We start from the raw sequence: 9410 nt of genomic DNA, 5'->3' as shown, positions 1-9410 counted from the left end.
GACTTAGTTTCCATAGAAGCTTTCTCACAGCTTCCTTAATTTCCTTATTCCTTAGGCTGTATATGATGGGGTTCAAAGATGGAGGCAATACAGAATAGAATACAGACACCAAAAAATCCACGAGATGTGGGGAATCAGGGACTGGCTTCAGATAGGCCATGGTACCTGTCACAATAAATGTCGTTACAACTATGAGATGGGGGGTACAAGTGGAAAAGACTTTCAACCACCCTTGTAATGATGGTATTCTCAGCACTGTATTGAAAATGTAAATATATGAAAACCCAATGGACACCAAACAGGAAAGTGCATACACTACCCCAATTGCCACACTGATGTCCATAGTGACATGAGTCTTTGAGCAAGAGATCTTCAGTAGGGAGGGGACATCACAGAAAAACTGAGGAAGTTTCCTAGAGCCACAGAAAGATAAAGAGGAAGTGCCAGCTGAATATAAGACCCCAAAGATACTCCCAAGAATCCAGGAGGTAACTGTCATCCCCACACAGACTCTCCTGTTCATGATGACATTGTAGTGCAGGGGATGACAGATGGCCACATAACGGTCATAGGACATGGTTGTTAGAATAAAAAGCTCACACCCAGCAAAGTGAATCACCAGCAACACCTGTAATATGCATCCCAAGAAAGAAATTGTTTTTTTGTGAGATAAAGTGTTCATAATAAATTTTGGAACTGTAATTGAAATGAGGCAGACATCAAAAAGTGATAAGTGCTTCAGGAAGAAGTACATGGGAGTGTGAAGACACTGATCCACAGTGATAAGGATGAAAATGAGAAGATTTCCCATTAGAGTTGCCAGGTAAATAAACAAAAACAGAAATCCTTGCATCATCTGGAGCTCCCTGGTGGCAGAGACGTCCATGAGGAAGAATTCCATTACTGCTGAGTGGTTGGTCATGCTTTCCACTCAGGGAAACGCACATCCTCACTCTACAGGAAACAAAGGAGAGTAAAGACATAAGGTTTATGTTAAGTCCTTCTCCTTTCCAATACTGTTTCTTATTTCTGCAAAATTTCATCTGTTTTGTGTTTATAAGAGATGCACATATTTACCCCCCCTACATGCATGTTAAAGTTTATGACTTCTTTAATATGCCGTTTTTAGTATGTGTCTGAATTTGTAACAGATTAAGTGAGCAGTTAGGGAGAATAGAAAGAAAGAATAAGAAAATCACTTTCATTTATGGGACTTCATATATTGTCTGATGAAACATGGATCTTTATAGAATATATCCTGAATTATTATTTCATTACTCTAAACAAAGACTTTACTATAACAGAATAATTTTAAAGCATTTATAATAAGAACAAGTAATCAATATATAGTTTTCTAAAAGAGCTTGCTTTGAAACATTAGCTTTACCCCCAAAAACATTAAAAAATTGTATTTAACTTTATGATAAACTGCATTGCACTGAATGACAAATATCCGGGGTACTTGAATGGCTCAGTCAATTAAAAGTCTGACTCTTGATTTTGGCTCAAATCATGATCTCCTTATTGGTGAGATTGAACCCCACATCTGTCTCTGCATTGAAAGCATGAGACTGCTTAGGATTCTTTCTCTCCTCTCTCTCTGCCTCTCCCCCACTTGTACATGTGTGCAATCTCTCCATCAAAATAAATAAGTATTTTTATAAAATAAATAAATAGAAGACAGTGAAATATCTGGTGCAAAGGAAATACAAAATGTGAACAGGAAATTAATAAATATGGAGTTATCTCATTACCATGAAATAAGCAATAGTAGTCATAGATGAAAAGTGGGAATAGGATATGGAATATGGGAAAAGTTCTCTCTTCTAGCTCACTTTTTGCTCATACATCATTTCACCAACATGTTCATGAACACTTACACAATCTTGAACACACTCATTCTGAGGCTGTTTATCCAATGCTTTTAGGATCAAAATGGAAGCACGCTGTATAGAAAAGTGGTTTAGATAAATGTGAATATGATAAATAGAAGCAGAGCAGAGATATATAGAAATACTGGAAGAAGTAATTCCTTCAATGATAGGTTATTTAGTATCTGGGAAAAACAAATGCAAGAAAGATTTTATAAAAGCAATACAGAATAATTTAATGAAAAGACATGGAACTTTTTATTACCAGACAAGAAATTTAGCTGGAGACAACTTGTCATTTTCTACTAAATATCTATTGTTACTAAACTTTAAATTAATTTATTTAAGTTCAAGTTAGCATACAGTGCTACTACTTCCTCAGGAGTAGAAGCCATGATTTATCTCTTACATATGAATCCCAGTGTTCATCCTAACAAGTGTCTTCCTCAGTGCCAGCCACCCATTTAGCTTGTTACCCAACCCCCTCCAGCAACCCCCAGTTTGTTGTCTGTACTTAAGTATCCCTTACGGTTTGCCTTCCTCTGTTTTTATCCATGTTTTCCTTCCCTTCTTTTATATTTATCCTTTGATGTTTTTTAAATTCCACATATGAGTGAAATATATATTTGTCCTTCTCTGACTTATAGACATTTATCCAAAGGATAAAAAATGCTGATTCAAAGGGGTACATGCACCCCAATGTTTGTAGCAACACTATAAACAGTAGTCAGACTACAGAAAGAGCCCTAATGTCCAACTGACAAATAGATGAAGAAGATGTGGTATATATATTTGTTACTAAGTTTTAAAAGAAGAAAGAGGGTCTCAACTGAATCCTATCTGATATGTCAAGTCTTCTCAGATTCTTGAAAGAGAGGAGTAAACAGCTCTTCTAAATAATATAGTAGCACCTTAAAATCTCATATTACAACGGTGGCATCAGTATGAATTTCAGAAAATTAATTTGTCATTCAAACCAAGAAGGCTATCGATACAATGTGTAATTCAACTCCTAATGTAAGGACTACTGTATTTTTGTTATTTTTTGGTTTCAGGTGTAGAATTTAGTGATTCATCCCTTACATACAGCATTCACTACTCATCACAAGTGCCCTCCTAAATACCTATCACCCCTTTAGCCCATTCCCCACCCACGTCCATCCATCACCTTGTTTGTGCTCTTAGTTAAGAGTTTTTTATGGCTTGGTTATCTCTCTTATTCTCTCCCTCTCTTTCTCTAGTAAACAACTTTTGTAGATAAGACAGTAGCACATTTAGATAACTCATATTACAAGTATGGCATCAATATGTATTTTAGGAAATAATTTGTATTTCAAACCAAGATGGCTCTCAAGGTAATTTTTAATTTATTTTTATGTAAGGACTACAATATTTTAATTTATTTTTGTTTTGTTGAGGCATATCATAAAAATATTGATTTCATTCATCATGAATGTAGAATTTGATGTGAGGACTACTTTAACCTGATATCTTTTATTGGTGATTTCCTTGAAAAAGTATAAGAAGTTGAGATGGAAGGAGTTAGTGTCTGCCTTGGTGTTTGGTAATTAGGAAGCAAAGAAACCTAAAGAAATCTCACCACAATGTTAGAGTGACTTTCTTTGCCAGCCAGATTGCACTATCGAGTAAAAACTTAGTAAATGTTCCCCAAATCTGCCAGAAGATACAGTAGGGTTTTTTAAAATATATTTAATAATAAAATCATTGGGTATATATTTTTGGAATGACTGATTCCCACAAAACCAGAAAGAGATTATTTTCTGTGCTATGTACATTTCTTTTAAGTCACCATATTTTTATTCTCTATGCAATATCATTGAACAGTCAGTGTAATTTTTTTTTCAATCTAAGATTTCATAGGGAGGATGTTTAATGAAGTTTTCTTTGTGTTATTATGAATATAATTCAAATTATTTCCACATCCATGTGGAAAAAAGGTAATACATACCTTTTATTCCTAATAATGTCCATTGGAATCATCGTTTTTACAGAGCCTGAATCAGACATAACACCTCCTAGATATGCTGAGTAGACAGAACATGATCCTTGCTATCTTAGCCTCCTATCTAATTCTGGTCGTTTTAAGGGGGGAAAATCATGAAGCAATTAAAATGAATACCTAAAAGGAAATGTATATATACATAGGTATATATCACAATACTTACATATATGAGCAACTTGTTTGAACTGAAAATTTTCAAAGAAAAAGACATTTTTACACCTTTCTGGTCAAAATAGCCCATGTAGGTTTTTTTACCTACCTATGTTCACAAATTTGTGAATCCCCAGTGTTTATGCTCACCTTCTGTGACTCAAAATTCTAGCATTCTGATTACCAATGTCTTCTTTTTCTTGACTGCTCTACTGATATCCGTGGTATGAGAGGGAAATTAATGAAGTTCATCATGTCTGAAGCATTCCTCTTATAATTCCAAAGAACATAAAACACTTTCCAATTTGTTGTATGTGACCCGTTGGGAAAACTATGGACTTGTAGAGAAGCAAGATTCCCTTTTAAAATATGAGTATATTTCCGTGTGAAACTTTATTAACCAGGAATAATCATGGGAGGTAACTCTGGCATGAATGTCTGACCCCTCACTCTCTTGGGTGAGCTGTTGTCTTTCCCCAGGTGTATTATTAGAAATACCCTACCAGGCCTCTTCAAGTAAGAGAAACAGTGGATAGGGGCCAGGGCACTATATTTAATGTTATATTTTTAATCAAAAGGAAATGGAAATATATGTTCTAAATTATATAACAAGTTGAATACTGAGCTGGTATATATATTTGAGAATGCAAATAAATTTGGTTTTAAATACTTTATTATTTATACATATAGTACTGTATATTGTTTTTTCCAAGTTTTTAAAAGCTGCACTTATTTAAAATATTTATCACCAAAATCCAAGAGGATAACACAGGCAGCAACCTCTTTAACCTCAACTGTAGGAATTTCTTATTAGCCACATCTCTGGTGGCAAGGTAAACAAAACTAAAAATGAACGAATGGGGGCTCAAACCCCCAAAACAAACAAGCAGATTTCTGCACAACAAAGGAAAACAATCATCAAAACTGAAAGGCAGGCTACATAATGGGAGAAAATTTTTCCAAATGACATATATGATAAAATGTTAGTGTCTATAATATATAAAGAACTTACAATGAATGGATCAAGAAGATGTGGTATATATACACAATGCAGTACTACATGGCAATGAGAAAGAATTAAATCTGGCCATTTGTAGCAAAGTGGATGGACCTCAAGGATGTCGTGCTTAGTGAAATAAATTGAGCAAAGAAGGACAGATTTCATATGTTTGCACTCATAGGTCTAACAGGAGAAACCCTAACAGAGGTCCATAGGGAGGGGAAGGGGGAAAGAGAGTTAGGAAGAGAGAGGGACACAAATCATGAGAGACTCTTGAATACTGAGAAGGAACCAAGGGCTGAAGGGGGAAGGGGAGGGGGAGGGGGTGATGGTCATGAAGGGGGGTACTTGTGGGGAGAAGCACTGGGTGTTATATGGAAACCAATTTGACAATAAACTATTATCAAGAAGATAAAATAAAAATAAATGATGTGAAAAAAACAATAAAGAACTTATCAAAATCAGCACCTGAAAGCCAAGTAATTCAGTGAAGAAATGGGCAGAAGATATAAATAGGCACTTTTCCAAAGGAGACATCTGGTTGCCTAACAGACATATAAAAAGATGCTCAATATCATTCATCATCAGGGAAATACAAATCAAAATCATGAAGAGATAACACCTCACACCTGTCAAAATGGCTAACATTAACAACACAGAAAGCAACAGATATCAGCAAGTATGCAGAGAAAGGGGAACCCTCTTACACTTTTGATGGAAATGCACAATGGTGCAGCCACTGGTAAACAGTGTGAAAATTTCTCAAAAAGTTAAAAATACAACTACCCTACCACCCAACATTCACACTACTTTCTACCCATAGGATACGAAAATACATATTTGAAGGGGCACATGCATCCTTATGTTTATATGTATATATGAATATCTGTGTGTGTGTATATATGTATGTATATGTGTGTGTGTAATAGACTATTACTCAGCCACCAGAAAGAATGAAATCTTTCCAGTTGCAATGATGTGGACAGAACTAGAGTGTTATGCTAAGCCTAATAAGTCAGAGAAAGATATATACCATATATTTTCACTGATATGTGGAATTTAAGAAACAAAACAAAAGAGCAAATGGAAAAAAAGAGAGAGAAAGAGAAGCAAGCCAAGAAACCGGCTCTTTATAGAGAACAAACTGATGGTTACAGGATGGGAGGCGGGTGGAGAGATGGGTTAAATAGGGGATGGGAATTAAGGAGTGCACTACCTGTGATGAACAAAAGGTATTGTATGGAAGTGTTGAATCACTTTATTGTACACTCAAAACTAATATTACACTGTATGTTAACTAAGAGGGATTCCAATAAAACTTTAAAAAAGAATGAAATTGGATGCTGTCTTACACTTCACACAAAAGTTAACTCAAAATGGACTATGAACTGAAACATAAGACTTGAAACAGTTAATAATTAGAAGAAACATGCAAAAAAGACCTCTTTGATATCAATCTTGGAGAAGATTTTTCACCTATGACACCAAAAGGACAAACAACAATTACAAAAATCAATAAATAGTACTACATCAAATTAAAAACCTTTTGCTCATGAAATAATCCATAAAATGAAAGGGCTGTTTGTGAAATGGGAGAAAGTATTGGGTAAGTGTTAATATGTAAAAATATTTTTAAAATAATATATACATACAGATGTTTAAATATTTTATATATGTAATATATATTAAATATATAAGTATATGTGATTACATTTACATATATGAAAATGCACACAAAATATGCAAAATATAGATTTATGAATAAAATATATAAACATCAACAGCAAAAAATTTTAAGCCACATTAAAAATTGACAAAGGACATAAAAATCATTCTTCTAAGGAATTCATATAAATAGTCATCAAGTATACGAAAGGGTGCTAAATATTACTAATCATCAAAGATATTGAAATTAAAACCACTACAGTAAATCACGTGATACACATTATTGTCTTTTATCAAAATGAAAGTTGAAATCAAGTGATGGTGAAAGTGTAGAGAATAAGAAATCTTTGTGTGTATTGGAAGTCATGTAAATTCCCACACCCATTATGGAGGACAGTATGCATGTTTCTCAATATATGCATTGTATTGTATATGTATTATATACCTATCACATTATTTTCTATCCACTTTTTATTAATGAATAACAATGATACTTTATACATCAATGATAACAAATGTTAGCAGTTAGCAATTTATTTCAGGGCTCAAATACTTGTTGACTTACAATAAGAGACAAATATAAAAAATAACTTGCAAACGCCACTGGAGAGTATCGAGAATAATATCCAAATATGTCTTTAGGTAATACAGAATAGAATCATTGTTAAGTTTAGGTGGTTATAGTGCTAGTTGTTGGCTAACTGACTTAGGATTCTTTTCTTATCATTTATTGATTCCAATTTTTCATATAAAATCAGTAGTATTTTATTACAAAAAAATTTTTTATGCAGAAATAAAGGAAATAGGGGCACCTGCATGGCTCAGTCAGTTGAGCGTCCAACTTTGGCTCAAGTCATGATCTCGCAGATCATGGGTTCAAGACCCGCATCGGTTTCTGTGCTGACAGCTCAAAACCTGGAGCCTGTTTCACATTGTGTGTCTTCCTCTTTTTCTGCCCCTCCCTTGTTCTTACTCTATCTCTCTCTGTCTCAAAAATAAATAAACATCAATAAATAAACAAACAAACAAACAAATAAATAAAAGAAATAAAGAGCAATATCTCATGAAGAGCTAGACCTTTACTCAGGCATGTCATCCTCCTCTTCATCAAGTTCTTTACTCCAAGACTAGAACAAACTAGCATCCCATCACCTCCATTTTTATCAGAAAGAGGAAAAGTAAAGAAGAACCTTATGCTTAAAAACCAGTGAGTTGAAAGAGAAGTAAACAGGCAAATAATAGAGATATTGTGCTATGATTTATATTAAATTGGGGGAATATCATTTTTAAGGAAGAAGAAAAATAAATATGAGGGAAATGAGATGGATAGAAAGAAGATATATAGAAGGTCAAGAGTGTGAAGAGAGTAGGGGGAAATGAAGGGAAGAATAATAGAATAAAAGCTAAGATTATGTAAAAGGAAATTGATTTCTATTCAATGTATTCATATACAGAAGTTAAGTTAAACTATATTTAAGATAATAAGAAACTTAGCGTTAAGAAACTGAGAATAAAAAGACATAATTAAACTAAAAAAGAAGTGAAAAAGGCATACTAAAATTTAGAACACAAATTAAAAAATACTTTCAATTTCTTAGTACTAAATTTTTAATTTTTACATAAATTTACATGAAACAAATATTACAAATACTAAATGTAAAAAGAATAAGTTTAAAAACAAAACGTGGTGTCTTTTTAGTTATCCTGTTACTAGATATTGAAAATAACATATTCTTTTTTCTGTTTGGATCGCATAATGAGAATGGTCTCCTTTGTAAACCTATCATTACTTTAAAAAATGTCATGATGTGACTCTCAGTGACATCAGCTAACAATATACTATACCTACAAACTTTCAAAGTCTGTTATAATTGTAATATTGACAAGTCTAATATTGTGAGACTAATTTAATAAATCAATTAAAATCACCTTGTAAAAATTTTTTGCCAACACAAAGAAATGAAACAAATAACAAATTTTGTATTATTGATTTTCAATAACTACTGTGAAAGTAAGTTAGAAAACCAATGGCAATCTGGAGTTATAATAAATTGCATGAAGTTTGAAACTCTCATAAAATCTTCCCAAGTGAGAATTAAACAAGGACTTATTTGGATGAATTTGAAATGAAAAACAATATTACTTTATACAAGGGGGCCTATTGATGTGAAAAAAATGATTGGCACATTTCCCCTGAGCTGGAAATTGTCAGGATACTCTACTAATAGGCAGACCCATCTAGTCATGTGAATGTAACATCCAATGTAGAAACATCAATGATACAATGCATATCTAATTACATTAAAATAATATGTATGACCAAATATTTTGAAATTATTTGTAATTGTATTTGAAATATTTCTATTTGTAATTATAAGATTACATGTATAAACCAAAAATTTGATGCAAGTTAGTAGGTATCAGAGTCATTGATATTTTGAATATTTACATATTTGGTATAATTGTTTCATCAAAAATTTTCCAAGAGCCACTTTCATGGCTCTGTTTCTCAGGCTGTAAATGATAGGATTCAGGCTGGGTGGTAACAGAGAATACAACACAGACATAAAAAGGTTAAATGATGATGGGGATTCTGAAGTTGAACCTAGATATGCAATACATCCGGAAGAGAGGAACAAGGCTACCACGGTTAGATGGGGCATGCAGGTAGAGAAGGTTTTAAACCTGCCTTGTGAAGAAG

At 33.3% G+C, this 9410-nt stretch overlaps 2 protein-coding genes across 2 annotated transcripts in view; both read right to left on the bottom strand.

The window, feature by feature from the left end:
* LOC115294090 (olfactory receptor 14K1-like) overlaps window positions 1-922 on the bottom strand; it is a 1813-nt gene extending 891 nt beyond the window's left edge. Inside the window, exon 1 of the mRNA XM_029941789.1 lies at window positions 29-922. Coding sequence (XP_029797649.1) covers window positions 29-922 — 894 coding nt within the window. The remainder of the gene's footprint in view (window positions 1-28) is intronic.
* Window positions 923-9135: 8213 nt separating this feature from the next.
* The window catches only part of LOC115294087 (olfactory receptor 14A16-like), an 882-nt gene continuing 607 nt past the window's right edge, over window positions 9136-9410 (bottom strand). The window contains exon 1 of the mRNA XM_029941788.1: window positions 9136-9410. This exon is cut by the window's right edge and continues 607 nt beyond it. Within this exon, the coding sequence (XP_029797648.1) occupies window positions 9136-9410 (275 nt within the window).

This window comes from Suricata suricatta, chromosome 6, assembly GCF_006229205.1.
Source record: "Suricata suricatta isolate VVHF042 chromosome 6, meerkat_22Aug2017_6uvM2_HiC, whole genome shotgun sequence".
NCBI classification, from domain to species: domain Eukaryota; kingdom Metazoa; phylum Chordata; class Mammalia; order Carnivora; family Herpestidae; genus Suricata; species Suricata suricatta.
This window is presented reverse-complemented; position numbering and strand designations above follow the sequence as displayed.